At 41.3% G+C, this 25,992-nt stretch overlaps 1 protein-coding gene and 1 non-coding gene across 4 annotated transcripts in view; one reads left to right on the forward strand and one right to left on the reverse strand.

Annotated features, from left to right (window-relative positions):
* The window catches only part of DCAF5 (DDB1 and CUL4 associated factor 5), a 102,688-nt gene that overhangs the window by 44,940 nt on the left and 31,756 nt on the right, over positions 1-25,992 (reverse strand). For all 3 annotated transcript variants that reach the window (XM_059182426.1, XM_059182425.1, XM_059182427.1), the window contains exons 5-6: positions 24,362-24,491; positions 3,739-3,952 (exon numbers count right to left, since the gene is read on the reverse strand). In XM_059182426.1, the coding sequence (XP_059038409.1) occupies positions 3,739-3,952; positions 24,362-24,491 (344 nt within the window). The remainder of the gene's footprint in view (positions 1-3,738; positions 3,953-24,361; positions 24,492-25,992) is intronic.
* On the forward strand, positions 12,860-12,962 carry LOC131837391 (U6 spliceosomal RNA). The gene has a single exon (XR_009356004.1). It is a non-coding gene; the product is annotated as a U6 spliceosomal RNA (small nuclear RNA).

The raw sequence follows: 25,992 nt of genomic DNA on the forward strand, positions 1-25,992 counted from the left end.
TCTCTGCCTGCCTCTCTGCCTACTTGCGATCTCTCTCTGTCAAATAAATAAATAAAATCTTAAAAAAAAAAAAGAGAAAAAGAAAGAAAGAAAGGCAGTTGCCCAACCAACTGAGGCACCCCTAAAAATAAAATCTTAAAAAAAAAGGGGCTCTACTGAGATCTCAAAAATCTGGGTTCTAGTCTTGGCTCAGCTACAAACATGTATTTTGTCTTGACTTATGTCCCCAACATCTCTGAGACTCAGTTTTCTTTCTCATCTATAAAAGGAGGGTTATACAAAATGATCTCTAATAGCTCTATAATTAGAATTTATCTACAATGCTAGCGTTGAGCATAGGTGAGACACAAAGTAGGCTCAGCCTATTTCACAGTCTATTCCCTGAATCCAATTTCTTGAAATGTTAATTTCATTCTGAGACTGAAGAAACACCTAGTGAACCTAGGTTAGTCTGAAAGGAAGTATAGGCTCTCTGGCACAGTATCTGGGTCCATTTGTGTGGAAAGACTAATCTCACTGTAATTAAAAGCCAGAAGACTGTCTTAGATACACAGATCACTTAGTGTCTTTCTTGACCATGTTCATTCCTATTATGGAAATTCTCAGATTCCTCTCTGGGATGGTTACCCAGCCTATGACTAAATGAAGAGTTCCAGAGCACAGAGCCTCCAGCTGTGGGCGTTCTTGAAGTATACAAAAACAAGAGCAAATATAAAGACCAATATAAGGAAAGAGTAGGCACTGGAATTTGAAAGCAGCAGAAAAAGTCCTGTCTGGACTAGTCAGAGAATATAATGTCAGTCCTGCAGATCATACTGTAACTGTGGCAGCTGCTGCTTTAGCTCTGAGTGTGGAAAGTCAGAGCCTATAAATCACCTCTGAGAGACATGTTCTAGCAATGAGAGAGTAAGTTTGGCCTCCTGCACAACACTTAGAAAGTATAAGGTCAGTAGATTAGTCTGACTGAAAATCTTTTAATTTATCCTCATAAAGCCCCTGGAAGTTAAGCAGGAAAAAATGGTACTTATCAATTCTGACTTATAGTCAGAGAAGCCTTAGGCTTAAAAAGCTAAAAAACCACACATTGACCAAAGTATTCAAGATTTGCTTCAACAAATATTTATTGTGCTTTCACTGTGTGCCAGGTATTAGAGACCAGACAATGATGAATTAGCTACACTTCATTTCTTAGTCCCCAAAGAGTGAACAAAAATAGCCTAACATAAATCTCTGTACTTCCTATTCCCTACGTTATATACTTCTGATCATCTCTATGGGGACTATGAACAAACTTGAAAGACTCTACCTCTGAAATGGATCCAAAGGTAGATTCAATAACTCTGTATCCTCCTTCACAGAAAACCACATATCCCAACCAAAAAACAGTCTAGTTTGTTAGAGAGGATACAGTACCCATAGACTTTTTCCATAGGATAAAAAAAAAAAAAAAAAAAATCACACATAAGTGGTGCCTGGCTGCTTCAGTTCGAAGACCATATGACTCTTGATCTCAAGGTCATGAGTTTAAGCCCCACGTGGGGTATAGAAATTAAATATTCTTTTTAAAAACACACATAATAAATTGGTCAAATCTGAAGAGAAAAAAAATCAAAAGCTATTCAATGTTTTTATCATTATGTATAACCTTAAAGGCAAAAACAACTACATCTTGCCAATGTATGTAAGTACCCAGGACAATCATGAACACTTACTCTGGTTCTGCCTGTGGAAATACCTGTCCCAATGTATTTGGGCAAAATGGTTATTATAATCTAGGTCAGAGTTTCTCCATCGGGGGCAATTTTCACCCAGGGGACACTTGGCAAAGTCTAGTGACATTTCTGGTTGTCTGGGGGATGACTAGGAAGACATCACTGGCATCTAGTGGGGACAGGCCAGGGGTGCTACTAACTATCCTGAAGTGCACAAGAGAACCCACAAAACAAAGAATTATTCAACCAAAAAGTCGGTATTGCAGAGGTTAAGAAAGCGTGGTCGGGGTGTTCTACATATTGGCTAGAGTAATAATTGGCTAGACTCATATTGGCTGGGTCTTTTAAGGGCTCCACGCAGACAGGTTCTGGCTGCTAATATAGGAACTGAAAGAAAATTAACATCCATTCTCCTTCATATCTTTCATCTTTCCCTCAGCCCCGTTTCTAGTAATAAAACCTAATAAACCATTACATTTAGTGTCTGCTTTTTATTGGCCATTGAAATAAAAATCACAGGAGAGTGACAGAAGATGGAAAATAAACTTAAAAGCAAGAAAGTCAAGAAGGAAGAAAGGAAGGGAGAAAGGGAGGGAGAGGCTTGGTTGTCATTTCCACATCTAAGTGAAATGAAATCAACCAATCGAAAGAGTGGATAATGATCTGTTCTGTTGTGAGTCTGATCTTGTCTAGAAACAATGCTTATTTCCACCCCAGGAACACACAGCCTGTAAAAACTAAGTCATTCAGGCATTTTGCTTCTTCAAGGAGACATCGCTTATATGACTGAGGCCACCTAGTGGTTCCCAGTGTGGATCACAGCTAAGTAGGCCGTAGGCCCCTTGACTCCAACATAGTTCTGTTAGATACATATTCTCTATTTACAAAAGGGAAGTCCCTAGTCTAGACAACCTAAAAGACATTTTCAGTTTCTCTAACATTTAACTCAATTCAACATGTGCCCCTACTGCATATACTAGTCTTTAAGCTCTAATGTTGGGGAGCATGTAGCAATTTCAGTCTGGGAAGAAAAACCACAGGTTCTGCTTTCAAAGAGCAGGGTCTTCACAGGTTCCCCAAGAACTGTTTCTTTTATGTCCCTTGCCCACAAATAACTCTAAAGAAGCAAGTAGAGCATATGAAAATTGTATGTTAATAATGATGATGAGCCCAAAGAAAACACCAAGCATTTGCATGAAATTACGGTCTCTCTCTTCCCATCTAGATGTGAAATAGCGTGAGATTCGTTCTGCTTGAGAAGGGGGAAAAAAAACCCAATTTGTTTATTTGATCAATGCTTCTTTATATTTTTCTTTATTCAGCTTGATTACTGAGACCAGTATAACTGGTCCACACACTGACACCCACTTCAGAACGTCTATGGCCAAGACAGGTGCATGAATGCCAAGCATGTTTCTAAGCTGCCAGTTCTAAGTCAACATCAGTATTTCAATTCCCAGTGAGACTCTGAAAAGGCTGGAAATGCTGCTTGGGTTCTCCTTCCCAGTTGTGAGGCTGGCAATAAAAAGTAAGAGTCAGCATCTGGCTTTCTCTCAAACAAAGCCGCTCAGCCCATCTCATCCACAAAAAAGATGCTATCCCAAGGGGCCATTCAGGATATATGTCTCTTGGATGGTACTTAGGGTGTTTCATTCATCATCGTGTTTTACTGATACACACACACACACACACACACACAGTCTCTCTTTTTTCAGGAGGCTCATTTTCCAGGGACTCCCTCCTTCCTTTTGAAATGACACATTCTTAGAATTTTAAAGTCTGTTCACAAACTTGGCAAATCTTGGTTGCTCAGAACTATACTGTGGCCAGCCTTGGTTCATGGTGTGTGCCTCGTATTACTCAGAGGCAGCTCTGATAAAGAAACTCAATAATATGCAAGAATGTCCACAGACACAGTGTGCCTCAGTAGTTTCTGACATGATGCAAAAGAGAAACAGACCAGCACAGAAGGAGCAGTCTGAGAGGAAAGCACGAATGTAGGATGCAGGAGACAGAGGGCACCTACCTGATCGCGATCCCCTGCAAAGCAGCAACTTTTCATGGTGCAAGAGTTGAAGTAACCCTGATTGTCAAACTGGAACACAGGCAGGCGGGAGTGGATGTCATAGAGCACAGGGGGCAGGCGACGCCTCAGGGCCAGGAGCTGGGTGCCGTTGCTATTGAATCGCACACTCATGGCACTCTGGAGGGATAGATTGCCACCATAGCGCAGGAGAGAACTGGAAGGCAGGAAGCAGAGGGATTGGGCATGAGACGGATGGACAAGAGCCTACAAAATAACCACATTTACTTCTTCCCAAAACGTGTCCAGAATCTCCTGCTAGGTTTGCACAACTGGAAGTATTTCTATGCAGTAGGCTAGACGATAACAATGGGATATGAATGGCTCCTTGATTTCATTAGAGCAAGTTATTTAACCTATCAGTTCCTCTTTTCAATCTCCAAAAGGTGAATTACCAGTTAATTTAAAGGAAATAAAGAACAAAAGCATCATGAAAGAAGAGACATATTAAAATGATTAGTTACTTCATTTTCCTGAGCTAACTACATAATCAAGCAGATACTCACCAAGTCCCTGCGAGATAAGTCGTGTCCACTCTAACTGGCTAATCGTGGATGACATTTAAGGGATATATTTATCCTTGTATTAGAGATACAAAGCACATCAGCAAGAAAAACAGATACTTTACTGCTTAATTTGGATATATTTCTTAAAGATTTTACTTATTTATTTGAAAGAGAGAGAATGAGAGAGCGAGCTTGAGAAGAGGGAGGGTCAGAGGGAGAAGCAGACTCCCCGCTGAGCAGGGAGCCTAATGTGAGACTCGAGCCGGGGACTCCAGGATCATGACCTGAGCTGAAGGCAGTTGCTTAAACAACTGAGCCACCCAGGTGCCCCTGGATATTTTTTTTAACAGTAATCATTTTATTACTGGGGCACCTGGGTGGCTCAGTCTGTTAAGTATCTGACTTCAGCTCAGGTCATGATCCTGGGGTGCTGGGGTGGAGCCCTTGTCAGGCTCCGTGCTCGGTGGCACGTCTGCTTGTCCCTCTCCCCCCACCACTGAGCTCCTGTGTACACTCTGTTATGAATAAAAAAATCTTCTAAAAAATCATTTTATTACCTAAGCATTTATTTTTGAATTTTTAATCTGTTCACAGAAACTTTATGTTCTAGATGGCATAACTAAAGAGTAAATATTAAACAAAAAATTTTAATTTAAATGCAGGGTAAGTACTGTAACAATTAGAGAAGCAAGATGACTTATTTTCCTGTACAATTCCCAACAAGTCTATATGTACTTTGGCTAATATATTTATCCAGCTTCACTAGGGAGACCGATACACTCTGGTTTGCCTACTATTCTTCTGGAGTCTCATAATATTCCTAACATTAAAACAAACTCACACAGTATGGTTCCAAATAATTTCTTTTGATGACTCAGAAGATACTTTCAGTTTTACAGTGAACCAGATTGGCCATGAACATTAACAATTATACAATACAAAACAGCAAAGGGTGTGTATCCGTGTGTTTATCTTCCAGTAATTAGTGCCCTTGATTAACCAGACTCTATTTCATTATGAAGGGATGAACTACTCACTGACCATATCATAACCAACTTCTTTTGTACTCTGTGTTCAACTCTTGGGGCGCTGAATTACTGGCAGGAAAGTGAGGTTAAGTATATACACGGGGAATGATGCAGAAATTTATGTGACATCAAAACTACGAACTCATTTTACCTCACACAGACATTGTTGTCCTGGAAAGAAAAGAGTCCTAGTAGTTTTAGGAAAAAAACAGCTTATAAATTCTAGGGAATCACAGAGCTGGAAACGGCCTTGAGAGACCTAAATTAGAGCCTGGCAGATTTATCTGAACATTTTTAAGAAAGAAGTTTTAATAGCATTTTACCAAGTGAAAACTTAAAGAGCTATAAACTACCAGAAGAGATTTAATATTGAATGGAGACAACGCATTTTCTTTTTTTGCGGTGAGCGTGAAGGGTAAGATTAAGGGGGACAGGAAAAGAGATATCCCATAGGAAAAGGAGCCCCTGAACCACATGTAAAGGCAGCAACCCGACCTAGTCGTCAAACCATCTACACCCACACGAGCGTGGGTCAGCCCTGTGTCTTCCAGAGCAGTCTTCTCACCAGAGGGAGGCAAGCTCTGGTACTGCAGCTCCATGTGGAAACAAGGCTTGGGGCAAAACAGGATTTAATCCTTGTAGGATTGAAAAGAATGGAAAGAGAAAAAAGACTTAGGAAACAGAGCCTAGTACTCCCAACATCAAGAAGAAGGCTGGTAGCCCTGCAGGCCCCAAGTAATAATCTCTGCAGAGAAATGTTCTCATAATGGTCCTCAACAGAGGCCACACTCACTCACATACAGAGAATGAATGACGGGGCTATTAGAGTCCAGGCATTTCCTTCACAGGGTGCCCTAGCTGCCACAGGCATGCGGTGTTATCTAAACACTGAGCTCAAAAACAATGAGAGGCTTTCAATCCCACAGCAGCACAGAGTGTACAAATAAACCACCATCTGTAGGACTGAAGAGGAGCTGGGGGTGGAAACAAGACTCCACGGCAAGAAACTTGGCCAGCCCCACACCAGCAACAGCAGCAGGGGATTGCATCTGCTTGGGCACCTCTGACAGGAAAGCTGGGGCCTCTGGCAAACGCCCTTTGCATCGGATAACAGGAATTTCCTCTGCTGATTCTAGTCAGACCTGTCGAAGTCTGCCCAGGACAGGCATCAGGCCCATCCCACCCCCACCAGAGCTCTTTGACCAATTTTCGCATTCTAGCCATCCTACACAGGTCTGTTTGTGGGCTCTAGGAGAATCACTAACTTTTCTCTCCTGTGCTTCCTTTCTCTCACACAGAGGGAAGGGTGTAGAATTTGCTCCTAAGCGTCTGGGGGTGCTGTCTAAAAAGCATCAGCTACTAAAACAGAATTCTTTGTGTTTGGGCACAAAATTCAACTCCTACCAGAGGGCAGAATGATACCTGAAATCCAGAGAGTGAACGATGTTAACCATGATTTCTCAGCAGGGGCTCTACAGCTGGCTCTCCTGGTGAGAATGGTAAGGATGATCTAGTTCATTAGGAAGATAAAGCTTAGAAGCAGTCTGCCCTCACAGTCAAGATACAAAGATTATGTCAAAGATCTGTAGTTTAAGGTTCCAAGTGTAAAGTGCCTGAGAAATCATCTGGGACTCTTTAAAAATGTGGATTTTCTGGATCCACCCCCAGATATTCTAATTCAATCTGGGAAGTGGGCCCAGGAATCTGAATTTAACAACCCCAATTAATTCTGATGCATGTGACTTTCAAACCACCTTGAGAAAGATGGTTGGTTTCATTTTTGGCATTTTGGGGGAAAGGAAGCAGGAAGAGAAGAGAGAATGGGGTCAGGAGGAAAACAAGGTGGAGAGAAGGTAGATTACCAGAGGTTCAAAAAAAACCAATTATACAATATGGCACTTTTTACAGCCCCATGTCCATTAGCAGAAAGGACTCCAATTCCTTTTGAAAACCAGAGTTCCTCTCTACCAAGAGTGCCTGAAATGTCTTTTTCTTGTCATCAATACATTCCCCAATGGAGAATTTTCTCATTTCCTCTTGGAGAACTGAGGGAAGACTGCCTCAATCTTTACTTGCTTTCTCAACTCTTGATCTTGATAAGGGAGATGGCACTATCCCCGCTCTTCAGAAAAATGGCCACCATTATGCACCCAGATAAGACGAGCAGTATCTTGAAAGGCAAGCAACAGATTAAAATGTATTCAACTCAAAATATCCTTATTTAGAAAAAGAAAAGCAAAAAATCTATTCCCAACCTATCTTCAAGCAATGATTTGTCATAAAATGATACAAGAATGGGGTAGGAGGTAATCCAAGGGTCAGCATGTAAAAGATCCAGGACGAAAAGCAGAAGAACCACAGAACAACAGGAAAAGATTTCTCACTAGTGTGGTCTCCTGAATTTTTCCTTTTTTGCTCCCTCCCACCCCCAGTATTCAAATGGACTTTTTTTTATTGCTCTTACGGAGTAAAAAGAACATTTTTAAAGTACTTGGCCAAGGATAAGGGCTTGGAATAGAAGAGAAACAGGCTAAGCCTGTTTCCAAGGAAAGTAACTGGGAGAAAGATACGTGTGATCATGTGCAACACAAGATAGGGCACTGCTAACTTTTCCAAGATTAGATTCTATGGAGCTAGATTTCCATAAAACCATGACTAAGTAATTCATCTGCCGGTACTAACATGATTTACCAATGCCCACCAGCATGAAATTCCTTACATTTTCCAAGTGAAAGCTTCAATAACACCCATGAAATGTACTGTTATTCCAAATCACAGACATCAGACCTGGTATTGTACCACCAGAGTGGCACAATCAAGATCCTATATAGGTGGGGGAAATCCCTTCCTCCCCTCCAGTTTCTGCTTTAGGATGGGATAACCTATAAGGAGTAAAAGACATTTTGTACTCGCACAACCCATAGAATATGACAAATCCTAGAGAACAATAGAATTAGAAAGCAAACAAGTTCAGGGAGTCACAGCCCACACCAATCTTATTTAAGAATGCTCAGGGTCATAATAATCCCTTAGCCATTTATTTTATGTGAGTTGGCAGGAGAACCTTTTCTCTTTTGTTTTTTCTAACGCAATCCTCAATTTCAAGATTGAGACTTCCCTAGAGGAAGCTGGAACTATTAGACAACTAGTATGAGAAAGATAACGCTGTGATCTATGTCTAAACAAACTCACTTTCCCCAGAACATGATTCACTGCCAAACCTCTCTGGCTTGAAATATAGATACAGGTTCAGCGTACCTGATAAGATTTCCTTCCCTTCTTGAATACCCAGAAATTTAAATTTGACTGAAGTTGGCAGAAGGGCCTGGTAAATTTCTGATAAAGAGATCTTTGGATAGGGGTGGCTGGCTGGCTCAGTCAATAGAGCATGCAACTCTTGATCTCATGGTTGTGGGTTTGAGCCCCATGGTGTGGGTAGAAAGATTACTTAGAAATAACATCTTTTTAAAAAATCTTTTTAACACATCTTTAAATGACCAAATGACATATCTAGTCCCTCCACAAAGCAAACATGGATGGCGGGCTTGCAGTATTTCTAATCACACCATCTTCCAGAAAAGGGACATACCCAAAGTTGAAGTGATTTGGAACCTAAATTTTTGCATTTGGCCCAGAGATTCCCAAAAACCACACAGAACCAAACAAGATCTCAAAATAAAGTAAGAGGCACTGCCATAAGCAAAAGATTTGTTATAGGACACTCATGAATTTCCCACAGAACAAGGACTCAACATTTAGTCATCTCAGCTCATCAGATGGCCTGGCTTACTCAGAATCCCCCTCCATCCCAAGCTACAGAAAACAGAGAGGGATTTCGTAAGCAGCCATTTCATCTTCACTTACAACTAACTACTCCTGGTCCTACCTTCTGACAGATTTTTACATTAGCATCAGCCCCAACCTCACAGTACATAAAACTGGAAAGGAAGAGTTTAATGAACAGTGGGTGGCAAAAGGCAGGAAAAAGCCAGGGGAAGAGGGAGACTGGGATGGCAGCTCCTATAGCAACAGTAGCAGTGCTGCAGGAGGGCGTGGGAATACATGCAGGTAAACAGGCAGTCCCTGATGGCAGGAGGGGAAACTGGGGTGGGTACATGACTGTTAGGGTACAAGATCACAAAGCTGGAGAAACGTTAAAGAGGAAAGAGGCAAAGTCTGGAAAAAAATCCTAAGCAGAAGAGGGTCTGAAAACAAAATCTCAATTTCTTACCTTCTAGGAAGAACTCCTACACAAATAGTTGAAAATGAGAGATGCGAGGGATGCAAAAGAAAGGGAGGGAAGGCCAAGCCAAACTGCTGACTGATGGGAGAAGAAACAGGAAGCCAGCCTGTTTCTCATAGGAGCCGCTCACTGAGAACATATCCAAACACCAAAGTCCCTTCTAGTTGGCAGTCACACAACTGTCTTAGAATAATGGCTTTGAAACTTTTTTCTAGCAACCTTTTGTAAAGTACATTTTATACCGCATCCCAGTACACCCACATCTTTTAGCATAACTTCATTAAACAATACTTACCACCTACTATAATGCTATGCACTGATTTTCTATTCTATATTTTTTTTATTTAATAAATACTTGTGACCATCTACAATGATGTCGTGGCCCACAGAATTATTGAAAGAGCTTCCTACCTTAGCCTCCTTGCTTCCACTCTTGGCCCATGCTTCATTTATCTTGAATAACACAGCCAGAGGGATGATGAACCATGAGTCAGAACACATCATTCCTTTGCTAAAGGTCATCCAGTGGCTCCCCATTTACACCAGAGTAAAAGCCAATTCCTTATGACACCAGTAAAACCCTAGACAACCATCTCTCCAACCCCTGTATCTCTGACCCCACCTTCTAGCACTCTTCTTACTTTACTCTACTTCAACCACATTATGCCTCCTTGCTGACCCTAGAACAAGTCAAACATGCTTCTGCTTCAGGGTCTGCATTTGCAGATCCTGAAGTCCAGAAAGGTCCTCTCCAGGGATGCCCATGATTCTTTCTTCAAGTATCCTCCTCAACCAGGCCCTTTCTGACACCCTGTGCAAAAATACCAGCTCCCCAGTACTCCGTCTCCCTTGCCTGCTTTATTGTTCTGTAGTACATGAATCACCACCTTATACACCATATATTTTTATGTATTTATTTTGTTTCTTATTTGTCTTTTCCCACTAGACTGTGAGCTTTTGTTTGTTTTCCCCATATATCCCAAGTGCTTGAACAGTGCCAGACACATAATCGTCATTCAATAAAGAGCTGCTGAATGAATGATCTAATGGATTGTGAGCAGCTGTTTGAAAAACTCTTGACTTTGTACATTAAAAAAAAAAAAAAAAAAAAAAGGGATCCACCAAAGTTCACATAGGTCTTGACATTTATCTATACATGAAACCCAATCTGAGAGGCAAGCCACAAAGCAGCAGAAAATTGGAAAAATTGCAAGAGGCAGGGCACCTGGGTGGCTCAGTCGGTTAAGCATCTGCCTTCAGCTCAGGCCATGATCCCATGATTCTCATTTCACACTGGTGGAAACCAAGGTCCTAAGCAGTTACGTGATTTGGTCCTGAGCACACGACAGATAAGCAGCAGACGTAGAACCAGCAAATTTTTTTCTGTTTCTTGGCTCAACAGGATTTCACAGAGGGGTGCCTTGGTAGCACAGCTGGTTAAGCGCTGGACTCTTGGTTTTACCTCAGGTCATGATACCAGATGGTGAGATCGAACCCCATGTGGGGCTCCATACTCAGTGTGGAGTCTGCTTGTGTTTCTCTCTCCCTCTCCCTCTGTTCCTCCCACCTCTCTAATAAATAATTCTTAAAAACAAATAAACTGCAAAAACAAAACAACAAAACAAAAAACCAAGATTTCACAGAATACATGGTGGAGATGGATTATTCTACCTCAGAAAATACTATCAGACGAGGAGGCATCATGGCCAGAGGATTTATCTAAGTAATTCACTTCACACCCTGTCCTGTCATTCATTAACTCATGTGTTCATGCATGCATTTACTGAATAAACATTTACTGAATACCTACTAACTATTTTACATACTGCACTAGGCCCACAGTTTCAAGTTTGAAATAAGATGAAGGAGATGGGGCACGTGGGTGGGCTCAGTTGTTAAGCACCTGCCTTCAGCTCAGGTCATGATCCCAGGGTCCTGGGACTGGAGCCCCTCTCAGGCTCCCTACTCAGCGGGGAACCTGCTTCTCTCCCTCTCCCTATCCCCCTGCTTGAGTTCCCTCTCTCGCTGTCGCTGTCAAATACATAAATAAAATCTTTTAAAAAAGATTTTAGGGACGCCTGGGTGGCTCAGTTGGTTAAGCAGCTGCCTTCGGCTCAGGTCATGATCCCAGCGTCCTGGGATCGAGTCCCACATCGGGCTCCTTGCTCCGCAGGGAGCCTGCTTCTCCCTCTGACTCTGCCTGTGCTCGCTCTCGCTCGCTCTCTCTCTGACAAATAAATAAAGAAAATCTTTAAAAAAAAAAAAAAAAAAAAGATTTTAAAATCTTTAAAAGATTTTATTTATTTGAGAGAGAGACACACACACATACACAGCAAGAGATGGAACACAAGCAAAGGGAGTGGGAAAGGGAGAAGCACACTTCCGCTGAGCAGGGAGCCCGATTCGGGATTTGATCAATGCCACCCAGGCACCCCAATAAATAAAATCTTAAGAAAGAAAAAAAAAAAAAGATGAAGGAGACAACCTCAAGAACCTATTAGGTATAAGGAAACCAAAAGTTTCCATCTATAACATACATAGTGTTGTAGTAAGGAAAACGTGTAGTGAGAGATATAGGAAGACTATCTACCCTCCACTGGGGACACAGGGGAGGGAGTGCTTACAATAGACTTCTAGAAGAAAAATCTCAGCTGACTCAACAGAAAGAGTCAGAGAGTTGACTCAAATTCTTAACTGGCAAAAGAAATGAGATAAATCCAGGTATATTAATGTATGGGTAAATTTCCAACACATACTGATGAGTGAAAAACATACATGCATACAGAGACAACTCTGTATGTTTTCTATGGATACATATGTTAGCATATAAAAGTAAAAAAAAAAGAAAAAGTTCTGGAGGCATATACTACAAATTCCTAACACTCATTACTCTCAGGGGAGGGGACAGGAGACCAGTACTGGAATAAGTAGTAGTCAGAATGGACTGCAGCTTTATTCGAAGTTTTAAAAGGAGAACTTTACTAAGACAGAATCCATATTTTTTTAACTTCTAATTCTGAAGCAAGTACAGATTCAGAGGAAGTTGCAGAGACATGTACAAAAAGATCCTTTGTACCCTTTAGCCACCCTCTCCCTGTGTTACCATCCTAGATAACAATAGTAAAATATCAAAACCAGGAAATTTACATAGATACACTCTATAGAGCTTATTCAGATTTTGCCGATTACGCATGCAATCATTTGTGTGTGTGTGTGTGTGTGTGTGTGTGTAGCTCTATGCAATTAGATCACATGCACAGCTCATGTAACCACTACAATTAAAACACCTGTGGTGCTCGCTTCAGCTATACTAAAATTGGAACGATACAGAGATTAGCATCGCCCCTGCGCAAGGATGACACACAAATTCGTGAAGCATTCCTTTTTTTTAAAAAAAAAAAAAAAGAAGAAGACAAGTATGTTACCATCATCACAAGACTCCCTCATGCTACCCTCCCTTGTACGGCCACATTCATCCCCACTCTATCCCCATTGCTAACATCTGGCAACCACTTATCGGTTCTCCATCTGTTCAACTATATTAGTTTGTGAATATTTACATGGAATCATGCAGTATGTATCTTTTGAGACTGGGAAGTTCGTTTTTAATCTATAAAGGAACTACCAAACTATGTTTCAGAGTGGCTATACGATGGTACATTCCCACCAGCAATGCAGGAGCGATCCAGTTTCTCCACAACTTCAGCAGCACCACTCGTATTTCAAAAAGCCAAATTAGAAGTCGGTCAATGTATTTTAAAACAAAAGTAGAGACAAAGCTAGACATTTTTAGCATCCTTATGGATATATCTAATGCCACCTATGAAATATTTTTGTAACAACAACCAAAAAAACCCCCCAAAAATAAAACCACCCACAAAACCCTGAATCACTTCAAGCCCCTTAATCTAAAAACAGTTTATAGGAAAAAATGGGTCAGAAGAAACATGCTAAACGACAGTGTAAAATGCAATCACTATAATCTAAAATGTGAGAAATTCCGTAAGATAAATAATAGTTATTTTAACAAATAGATTTGCAATGGAAAAATGTGAGAGGCGGGAATAGTTATTGATTAAGAGACTCAGAGGCCATATTAAATAATTGCTTTGTATGAACCCTATCTAAATCCTGAATCATTTGTAGCATTCATGAAACAATTAAGGAAATTTTCTTTTTTTAAGATTTTAAGTAATCTCCATACCCAACGCGGGGCCTGAATTCACAATCCAGAGATCAAGTTACATGCTCGGTCAGGCTCTCTGCTTGGCAGGGAGCCTGCTTCCCCCTCTTTCTCTCTCTGCCTGCCTCTCTGCCTACTTGTGATCTCTCTCTGTCAAATAAATAAATAAAATCTTTAAAAAAAAAAAAAAAAAGAGTTACATGCTCTACCAAATGAACCAGCCAGGTGCCGTAACAATTAAGGAAATTTAAACACTAATTAAATAGATGCAATGACATTAAGAAGTTATTGTTATTTCTTAGGTATGATAATACTGGGATTATGTTTTTTAAAAGAATTTTCTTTTTATGGAAAGTAATTTGGCAGTTCCTCAAGAAGTTTAACATAGGATTACCATATGACCCAGTAATTCTACTGCTAGCTATATACCTGAAAGAACTGAAAACAGATACTCAAAACAAATACTTCTTCATGAATGTTAATAATAGCACCATTCATAGTACCAAGAAGTGTAAACAACTCAAATACCTATCAAAGGGTGATTAACAAAATGTGGTATTTCCATACAATAGAATATTATCCAGCCATAAAAAGGAATGAAGTACTGATACATGCTATAATGTGGATGAGTCTTGAAAACATGATGATAAGTATAAGTAGCCAGATCAAAGGTCACATAATGTACGAAACAGCTGGAACAGGTAAATCCAAAGAAACAGAAAGCAGAGAGATGGTAGCCAGAAGCTACCAAGAGAAAAGTATTCTGGGGAGTCACAGCATAAAGGGTATGAGTTTTAATTTAGGAGAATGAAAATGTTTTGGAACTAGATAGAGGTTATAAAACACTGTGAACATGCTACATGCTATTGACCTTTTCACTTTAAAATGGTTAATTTTATGTTATGTGAATTTTACCTCAATTTATTTACTTATTTATTTTTAAAGATTTTATTTATTTATTTGACAAAGAGAGACACAGCCTGAGAAGGAACCAAAGCAGGGGGGTGGAAGAGGGAGAAGCAGGCTTCCTGAAAAGCAGAAAGCCCGATGTGGGGCTCGATCCCACGATCCTGGGACCATGACCTGAGCTGAAGGCAGACGCTTAACGACTGAGCCACCCAAGTGCTCCTGAATTTATCTCAATTTAAAAAAGAATTATCCCGGGGCGTCTGGGTGGTTCAGTGGTTAAGCGTCTGCCTTCTGCTCAGGTCAGGATCCCAGGGCCCTGGGATGGAGCCCCACACCGGGTTCCCTGTTCAGCGGGGGGTCTGAGTCTCCTCCCTCTGTCACTCCCCCTGCTCTCCCGCTGTCAAATAAATAAATAAAATCTTTAAAAAATAAAAAGGAAAAGAATTATCTTTCAGAGATACATATTTACAAAGTATTTACAAAGAAATGAGATCATGTTACAGGGAAATCGATTCAAAATAATTGGGAAGGGAGGTCACAGATGAGGAATAAATGAAGCAAGACTGTCCATGGGTTAATTACTGAAGCTGAGCAATAGGTACATTAGTATTCCTTTTACTAATATTTGTATCTAAAATTTTTTTTAACCACAAAATTTTTTTAAAGAGAAAAGATTTGATTTTACAATAAGAAAGTCCACTTGATTTAAGGATTTGATATCACTTCCTTCTGAATAGCAATATTCGGCAATATTAAAGGAAGGATATGAACTGGTACATGCTTCCAGAACTCCCATCCATTCCCCAGATGTTCTGAGTTCTCTTTTACAAAAGGCACATTTGTGCTTGTGCAAAGGAATGGGAATGGGGAAGCTCTGGCCTAAAATCCAAAGACCCTGGATCAGAATGAACACAGAAATAAATTCAACATGGACCTTCCCCTACGCCCCCAACCCCAACCCCTTTTAATAACCAGAGCTCCTATCTTGCAGGAAATGCGACGTTGCTTAATCATCTGGAATAGCCGTTGCAAATGGCAGATTCACAGGTCCTGCCTCAGGTCTTAACAATTCAATCTCTGGAACTGTGCTCCAGGAAGGAGCATTTTAACTAGATTCCCAGGTGATTCTGATGCCCTCTAAAGTCTGAGAATACCTGGGGCCCGGGTGCCTTCCAATGGACAAAGCTGATTCTAGAGCTCCACCTCGTGGCCTAAAAACAAGACAGCAACTTCACCAGAATCTCTGGCTTCCCCACAGAACTCTGAGAGGCAGTCAAAACCCAGGAAGAACCCTTACAATCTCCTTTAGGGATTTATGCCTTAGAGACAAAATTTTGACCCATGCCATTACACTGAAGGAATTAAAAGGTCCAGAAAACATTACAGAAAGCTTACTCTGAAAATGCAGACTATTTGGGTATAAGTATAAAACTGCATTCATTTGGTATTTACTGAACACAATAGTCTAATGATCAGAGATAAATAAAACATGGCCTTAAAAATCCATAGGAAAACGTGACAGAGGTGCCTGGGTGGCTCAATCGGTTAAGCGTCTGCCTTTGGCTCAAGTCATGATCCCAGGAATCCTTGGATTGAGACCCACATCAGGTTCCCTGCTCAGCAGGGAGTCTGCTTCTCCCTCTCCTCCCCACTGTTGTTCTCTCTCGCTATCTCTGTCTGTCTGTCTGTCTCTCAAATGAATAAATAAATAAAGGAAAACATGACAGGTAATAGTACAGCTCAGGACAAGCACTTCATTTCTGAGAAGCAATTCCTGGGTACTGGGAAGGAAATAAAAAATATACTCTAAGTCTAGCTGGAGATAAACACTCCTATCAAAAGATCACTAATGATGGCAAAAGCAGCAATAGAGCCACTAAGCCAAGCAACATGCATGCCACAGACTGCAAGTCCTTTACAGAGGCTCTGAATAGAGATCCCTTACTGCAGAAGAAAAAACTTCATGCACTGGCACATATTCTGTACCCAGACTGTGCTAGGTGTTGGGGACACAGTGAGTAAAAGAAGCTTTTTATTTTCTTTTCAGAGTACCATGTACATATGTATGTATGTATTTATTATTATTATGTTCAGTTAGCCAGCATATAGTACATCATTAGTTTTTGATGTAGCATTCAATGATTCATTAGTTGCATATAACACCCAGTGCTTAAGAATATGTAACAGGGGGCACCTGGGTGGCTCAGTCGGTTAAGTGTCTGCCTTTGGCTCAGGTCATGATCCCAGAGTCCTGGGATTGAGCCCCAAGTTGGGCTCCCTGCTCAGTGTGGAGTCTGCTTCTCCCTCTCTCTCTCTACCCCCTCCCTTGCTCTCTCTCTCTCATGCTCTCTCTCAAATAAATAAAATCTTTAAAAAAAAAAAAAAAAAGGTATGCAACAAAGGAGCAAGGGTGCTTTTCCTGAGGAGTTACCATTTGACTGTGGACCCTGACAACTAACTAAAATTTGGCCAAAGAAAAGCGCAAAAAAATTTGAGACATACTCCTCTATGTGTATTTGTATATGGAAGAGAGTACAAGGAGAGAGAGAAGGGACAATGGCACCAGAGAAGAAGCAGACTGCTTACTGAAGGAGTTTTTATTTTATCCAGTAAAGCAGGTCATACATTCATTCCAAAAAACATTTTCTTAGAGCATCCCACACATAGGTTCTGGGGATATGGCCATGAACAAAGATATCACGAATCCACTAAAACTCCTGGGTAGGGAATGGCAAGAGTGATGTTTAAGGAAGTGTACTACATGGCAGAAGCAAGAGGCAAGCTAAGAAGCCAGTAGTCAGTCCCTTCTGAATAGAGCTATGGGCCTGAGATGGAGGTAGGGCTTTCAGAACTGAAAACAGTGGCCAGGCACTAACACATAGCAAGGCTGGGTATGGCAGAGGGGCAGAGAGATAGAAAAGGAAAATAGGACTCTGGGCTTTAGGCCAGGATGACTGTGGGAGTGATGGTGACACTGATAAAAAGAAACAAGAAAGGAATACAGTTCTAGAGAGAAAACAAGTGCTTATTATAGGTTTTGGTGGATGGAACACCTGTCTGAGTATTGTATAGGTATGTAAAGATGGGTGAGTGGGGAAAGAAAGAAAAAAAGGAGTGGCTAACCAGAGGCATGTCCCCCAATTAGAGCTAATCATTCTGACAACTAAATGCCAATGGTCCCCAGCTTTTCTCTTGCAGTTTTCTACAGCACCATCCAAACTGCTGGGTCCTCCTGACTGTCCTCTCTCCCTCTTTTGTTCCTTCAAACCATTTCCTAAAGAGCTGGTGATATTGCTACAACCACTGGCATCACAGGGAAGGCAAGTAACCAGGTGAAGATAATAGTGATCTCAGATTTTTTTTTTTTTTTTTAAGATTTTATTTATTTGACAGAGAGAGATCACAAGTAGGCAGAGAGGCAGGCAGAGAGAGAGAGAGAGGGGAGGAAGCAGGCTCCCCGCTAAGCAGAGAGCCCGATGTGGGACTCGATCCCAGGACCCTGAGATCATGACCTGAGCCGAAGGCAGCGACTTAACCCACTGAGCCACCCAGGCGTCCCAGTGATCTCAGATTTTTTTAAATGTATTTTAAGATTTTATTTATTTACTTATTTGAGAGAGAGAGAAAAAGAGTGAGAGGTCAGAGGGAAAAGCAGACTCCCCGCTGAGCAGGGAGCCTGATGCGGGACTTGATCCTGGGACTCCAGGAACATGACCTGAGCCGAAGGCAGTCTCCCAACCAACTGAGCCACCCAGGTGCCCCGTTTTCAAAAAGATTTATTTATTTATCTATCTATCTATCTATCTATCTATTTATTTATTTGAGAGAGAGAGAATGAGAATTAAATGTACTTTAAATACATTAAGTAGGGTGTCTAGGTGGCTCAGTTGGTTAAGCATCTGCCATCAGCTCAGGTCATGATTCTAGATTCCTGGGATAGAGTCCCACGTCAGTTTCAGTCTCCTTGCTCAGTGGTGAGCAAGGAGCTTCTCCCCCCCAACTACCAGCTTGTGTGTCCTTACTCATGCTGACAAGTAAATTAAAAAAATAATAATTTAAATAAATACATTAAATATACTTAAGTAAAGTATACTAATTCTAAGTATATAGCTCAGTAATTTTTTTACTGAAGTATATACCCATGAAACTACCACCCAGATATTAAACCCTGGAAGCTTCCCTCATGCCTCCCTAAGTCAGTACCCTTCCCAAACGTCACCACTATTCTGACTTCTACGACCTGCCTGTTTTTGAAGGCCATATACACTTCCGTATCTATCTGGCTGCTTTCATTCAATATTCACCCATGTCAAAGTGGGTACCTACAATTCATTCTTATGTCTATGTGGTGTTCCATTGTATGGCTATTCTGCAGTTTACTTATCCATTCTCCTTCAATGGACATTTGTGTTGTTTCCAGCTTTTGGTTGTTATGAATAAAGCATCTGTGAATATTATTATACACAAATTTGGTGGAAGTCCGTACTCACTTCTCTTAGATATACCTAAGGGTGAGATTGCTGGTCATAGAATCACATGTGGAGTTTTAGCAGACATTGACAAAAGAGTTTTCCCAAGTGGTTGTACCAAATTACCCTCACCTAAAATGTATGAGATTTTCAGTTGCTCCACACTCTTATCAACACTTGGTACTATCAGTCTCTTTAATTTGAACCATCCAGGATCTACAGTGATAATTTACTGTGGTTTTAACTTGCACTGCCCTTAGGAGTAGTGAAGCTGAATGCTTTTCAAATGTTTATTGGCTATTTGGTCTACCTTCTTTTGTGAAGCACCTATTCAACAGTCCTGCTCATTTTAAAAGTTCCATTTTCTTTTACTGATTTGTAGTTCTATTGCTGATCTGTAGTTCTATTAGAATAGATTCTGTAGATAGGAATTCTTGTTCAATACATGTATGATGAATATTTTTTCCCAGATCATGGATGGCTATGGCTTGTCTTTTGGCTCATCTTTTCACTTGAGTGTCTCTGATGAACCGAAGTTCTTAATTTGAATGAAATCCAATTTAACATTTTTTTTCTTTCATGTAAAGTGCTTTTTGGGTCATGTTTAAGAAATCTCTGTCTACCCTAATGGCCTTGCATTCTGGTCTGGACAGGCTCATTCTTTAAAGTTTCAACAAACACCAGAGCATGAGCACCTTCTCCAGCCTCTGAAGCTGTACCCTGAGCCCCATTATAGCATAAGCAACCCTCAAAATGCAATGCGGAAGAGATGGTCTGGTTTGTTCAGAAGGCAAGGAGTTACATTTAATTTGGTCTCTACAGCAGCAGAATTGAGAAAGTCCCTGCAAAACAGACATCTAACCTAGAGGTCTCCCAAAGCCAGGTGAGGTCCTGAGAGCAATTTCTTTTTTAATAGTGGGAATTTGCACTCGGTGCCCAATTTCATATGTGTCATTTACACACCACGTGAAAACACCATCTTATAAGGTAAGTCTTTATAGGAATTCCTGGCTTGCCCTAGTTTTATTATTGAGTAGGAAAAAATCACTCTCCTTATTATCCTTGTCAAAGCAAGACACCATTACCTATCACAGAACAGTTTCTGACAGCAAGTGACAGAAATTAAAGATACAAGAAGGGAGAGAGGTGGTGTGTGAACAGTCAGCTGAAACAGGGAATGAAAAGGATGAGACAAGCTGAGTAACAGCAGGGGAATCTTTACTTTTTCTGAACTCCCTCAATGTTAGAAGATGGCAGATCTGAAACCTATTCAGAGGCCATTGCATCAGTCCAAGCAAGACATAACTGGGATGTTGGCAGTGACAAAGAATAGGATGGCTGCAAAAAGACATCAGCAGAGGGGCGCCTGGGTGGCTCAGTGGGTTAGGCCTCTGCCTTCCACTCAGGTCATGATCTCAGGGTTCTGGGATCAAGCTCCACATCAGGCTCTCTGCACAGCAGGGAGCCTGCTTCCCACCCCGCCCCCAGCGCCGCCCACCTGCCTCTCTGTCTACTTGTGATCTCTGTCAAGTAAATAAATAAAATCTTTAAAAAATTATAATAATAAGTAAATAAATAAATATAGAGCCATTAATATGCTGAATAACTTTTTCTTCTTGTGGGTCAAAGGTCTCTAGGAGAACCTAGTAAAAACTCTTTCCCAATCCCATGTGTACTCAGTTGAATACACAAGCACACACAATTTTACTTGCAATTTTAAGGGGTTCACAAATTTCCTAAAATATCTCTGTAGACTTTAAGTATCCCTTAGAACAGATCTACCTTGTTCCAGGGTTGTTGTCCCAGGGGATTCAGAATTGCCCCACGATCTAGGTTGAGGTTTCTAGGCAGCTGTGTTCAGGAGACAAATCATCTACTGCCAACTCAACATTATCAATCCTGCATGGAAATGACAAAGCCCCCTCTTTTCCTTCCCAAAACCAATTTATACTGAGAGAATTCAAACAGAAAAGATCTGTAATTTAGTCCCAAAATACCAGCAGATGAAGAACAGGATCCCAAGAATATTTCATGCTCCTTTTCTGCCTCATTCCCATAGAACCCCAAAGAACCTTAGAAGAGTTGAAAGAAACAGGTAAAAACATCCTAGTCCACTGTGCTCCTTCTTTTTATTCCAAGAAAGGAATCAGTTAAGAATATCAATTAGCCTTATTAGATGACTTTTCTCCCATATGGGCTTTGAAAACTACAGGTTACCAAGGAAACCATATAACCTCACCCATAATTAAAGACATAAGCAAAACAGGAAGAGAATATTTCCCCCCATAAGACACTGTAAGTGTTGGCAAGGGTCTGGAAAAATGTGTAGTCATGCATAGTTGGTAGGTTTGTAAATCACTACAGTCTTGTGGTGACAAGACAATGTGACCATTTTTATCAAAAAATAGAAAAGCATACCTCATTTGATACAGCAATTTCCTATAGATATTTTTGCAAAGGTAGGCCAAGATAGCTGTGCCAATCAAGCTCAAGGCAACGCACTGTTTATAATGCCCAAACTGGAAACAAGAAGTCCTGGCTGTTAGATACACCATATAAATGGAACATCATGCAGCCATTAAAAGAATGTGCTAGTGGGGGTGCCTGACTGGCTCAGTCAGTGGGGCATAGGACTTTTGATCTCAGGGTTGAGAGTTCGAGCCCCACATTGAGTGAAGAGATTACATAAAAATGAAATCTTAAAGGGCACCTGGGTGGCTCAGGCAGTTAAGCATCTGCTTTCAGCTCAGGTCCTGATCCCAGAGTCCTGGGATGGAGCCCCATTGCATGGAAAATTGTGTGTGCTTGTGTGTTCTCCCTCTCCCTCTGCCTGCTGCTCCCCCTGCTTGTGCTCTCTTTCTGTCTCAAATAAATAAATAAGATCTTTTTAAAAAAAAAAAAGGAAATATTAAAAAAAAAAAAAAAGAACATGCTAGATCTGTAAGCGCTGATAGGAATAAAGTTCCAATACATATTATTAATTGAAAAAAGAAGTTGAACATGGTTCCTTTAGCCTAAAGTTTTTTTTTTTTTTTAATATTTTATTTATTTATTTGACAGACAGAGATCACAAGTAGGCAGAGAGGCAGGCAGAGAGAGAGAGGAGGAGGAAGGCTCCCCACTGAGCAGAGAGCCCGACACGGGGCTCGATCCCAGGACCCTGAGACCATGACCTGAGCTGAAGGCAGAGGCTTTAACCCACTGAGCCACCCAGGCGCCCCTAGCCTAAAGTTTTTAAAGGATAGATATACATGCTAGTACATGTATTAAATTATGTTCTGATACATAAGAAACTGTTCATTATAGTTATCTTTGGAGAATATGACTAGAGACCAAGAAGAACCATACTGATGTATAAACATGTAGTAAATATAAGAGAGGTAATCTGGAGATGAGATTTTTTTCTTTTCTTTTCTTTTCTTTTTTCTTTCGTTATATTTCTCTAGATATAAACCTTATATTTAATACATGTTATTTTAAAAATAAAGCAATAATCTCACTTTTTTTTTTTTTTTAAAGAAGCCATGTTTAGTGAGGAGGTAAGTAGAAAGGGGGGAGAGCCCAAATACAAAACACAGTAGGAAACTGCTGGGGGTGGGATAATAGAAGGATTAAAACACTCAACCTCTCCTCTACTCTCCAGACACTGCTACAGCATGCACTGCTCAAGCTTTCCACTAGAAATGAATAGCTCAGGGCCCCACTCCAGTAGCCAGCTATTCATTACAATGGTAAGCATGGGAGGTAGCAAGCTGGGAGAAGACTGGCAGAGTTAACCCAGTTCCCGCCCTTTGTAATATGGATAAGGCAGAAGAGCTGTTCTTGAGGTGCTTGGGTGGCTCAGTTGTTGGGTGTCTGCCTTCAGCTCAGGTCATGATCCTGGGTTCCTGGAATCGAGCTCTGGATCAGGCTCCCTGCTTCTCCCTCTCCTACTTCCCCTGCTTGTGTTCCCTCTCTGGCTGTGTCTCAAAGATCTCAAGTGGCAGAGAATGTTACAGATGAACACAGGGAAACACAGGCAGGGAATGAGTATCCCCAAGCATACAGTGCAAAGGCACTATACGCATTTCAGTAGGGGGGAAAGCAAGAGCTGAGTGTGTATCTACCAAAGGGCGGGAGAAACCTCTGCTGCCCTACAGAGCCTCAGGGAGTCCTGCTCAACAAAAGCAGCACCTCTCTGGCCTAACAGATCTGCTGCAATAGTTGTAGATCCCTGTGACGGCCCCATGGAGAGAATTAGCTAGAACTTAAAATCACCAAGGAAGATAAACCTCTGTACTTAATTGCCTTTTTCATCGAGATCCATGAAATAAATCATAACCTCGCTTACTTTCCATGATATTCTTCTGCAATACTGCTTTACAAAGTAGGAAGTTACCTCCATGCAGAATTTCCAGAAGAGCAGACAATGCATGTAAGTCTTTTATTAAGCAAAGCTAGCTTTAAGTACAGGTGCCATAAAAAGTTGTCCATGGGCTTTAAGGAACATGAAAAAGCCTCCTACTCACCTCCACCTACACATTTCCCTTCGTGATGCCTGAAATTCTCCCATTAGTGACTTGTATATCATTGGTTGAAGATTGTCTTAAGTGTACTCTTTTAATAATGCAAACAGAAGGGAAAACACATTAGGTCCCTAACACTATAGTGCAGTGGCTCTTAACCTTTATTGTCTTAGCCACTGGTTTCTTTGAGACACTTAAAACAAAACAAAACAAAAAAACAAATAAACTCCCTTCACAGAAAAATGCACTTAGATGGGTACATAATATAATTTCCACACAATCTGGTGGATTCACAGTTCTCTCAAAGCCATGTAGAAAACCCCTCCTGCCTAGAGCTAAGAATCCCTGGTTCAGTGGCTAGGAGTTTAACAAACTCTCCTCCTCTGTCTCCTCCATCCCCCCTGCAAGAGTTCCCAGGCATCTGGGGAACTCTGGGCTTAAAGACAGAAGGCAGTACTGAAGGGAGGTTCTCATCTATTTGCCTAGAACTGACTTGTCTAGAGTCAGATTACAATTTATGAGTCCCTCAGCAAGGAGTGTGGATTTCTCAGACTGCCTGTCTCTTGGGGACAGGGCTCCCCTGGCTTCACAGGCACCAGTATATGTCAGGAGATGGCCAACTGAGATCAATGGTCAAACAGGTTTTCACGACCCTGCTGATCACATCACCTGAAAGTTGAGGCAGGGGCAAGTTTTAACACCATATGAATAAATGGGGCTCACCTCTGAGGTTTTCGAATATCCCAGAGTCCCACTCCTTCCTTTGAATTGGCTGTGGCCAATAACCTGGGCTCCACAGGGTTAAACATGACACTGTGAAAAGCGGATGGATAGTTTGCCAGGCAGAAGGGCTCTGTGAATAGAGAAATGACAATCAGCCCCAGAGCTCATTCAGTGCCTCTGGGCCAGAGGCAGTCAAAGCAGGAATGTGACCCTGTAGAAACCATCCTAGTAGCTGGAGCCCCAAAGCAGTACATCGCCCCAGCAGTCACCCCTGCTCATTCTCTGCACACACTTACGTCTGAAAACAGCAACTCTATCACATATAAACAAACTGGAAGCTATAATACTCAGAAACACTGAGTATTCTACCTCTTCAGATCCTGTGACAAACGGAAACGGTCACAGGAACTGGGAAGGTAAGCTGTTTTACAGTAAGACTGAATTCCACATGAGCTGAAAAAACTCACAACCGATTACTGATAGGATTATTGTACCTTAATCCAAATTTATTAGTTTTAGAAATTAAAAGTTTTTAAAACTACACAAAGATTTAATAAAGACAAAGAAAAACAATGAGAAAATTGAAGGTGAGGAAAAACAATAGCACAGTGTTCTCTCTAAATTGCTCCCTAAACAATCTAAGAGCCTCAGACTAGAATTCTATGATTTCATCCCCAGTATTGGAATATTTAAAAAAAAAAAAAAAAAGAAGAAGAAGAAAAGAAAGGGAAAAAAGGAACCTAACACCTGAACTCTTACATCCAGCCAGCTCCTAATCAACTTCACTCAGAAACCCTGCAGGCCGCTGCCTGTATTAGTGGGCTCCAGGCAAGGAAGGAATCACTCTGCTACCCAGGACATACTTTTGTGTGGCAAGTGTTTAGAAGCAACAGACAGAAAGCACTGCCCAGTCTAGGATTTCCACATGGGACACAGCAGAGACTCTGGGCAGTCCAGACAGAGGACATGGTGACTCAACCCCAGCTGCTCCTTGCAGCTACCTTATCTGCCTGACCCCAGAAACAAGCTTTTCCTATAGCCTGAGTCTCTGTGATGAGGCACAGCTCTGCATGTTAAACGCTTTGACTATAGAATAATAAGATCCAGATCCTGTCAGACAAGACAGGCAGGAGAGTAATACTGTGTACACAGGTATGATCAAGACAAAGCTGCACTGAAGGTGGGGGCAGGGGGAACACCGAGGGTGATGCTGGAGGAAATTCTTTGAACAAAAACAGAGTTAGAGAGTGAACAGTTTACTCAGGAAACAAGCTGAAAAGATGTGTTTCCTGAAAAACTTCAGAGAAATTCAACAAAACAATCCTTCATTTTATACTTCAGAAGCCCAAAGGGCATTCCTAGAGGAGGAACTCACCTGGACAATCCCCCTTAAACGGGGTGCATCTGCCATCGTTTTCAGTTTCTATACACAAACACCAGAACACCCTCGTTCTCTGTGAATAACCAAGAACTGTGTGTGTCAGCACCATACGGAGCTGGCCCCTGGTAGCTGCCCTCTACAGTGAAGCCCTGCATCTTCTATTCCTTGAGGCCACTGAACACCAACATACGGTGGCGTTTCCGACAGGCCCAAGGGTTTATGGAGGCTCACAAGCGACTGAGAAGGCCTA

This window comes from Mustela lutreola, chromosome 7, assembly GCF_030435805.1.
Source record: "Mustela lutreola isolate mMusLut2 chromosome 7, mMusLut2.pri, whole genome shotgun sequence".
In the NCBI taxonomy this organism is placed as follows: domain Eukaryota; kingdom Metazoa; phylum Chordata; class Mammalia; order Carnivora; family Mustelidae; genus Mustela; species Mustela lutreola.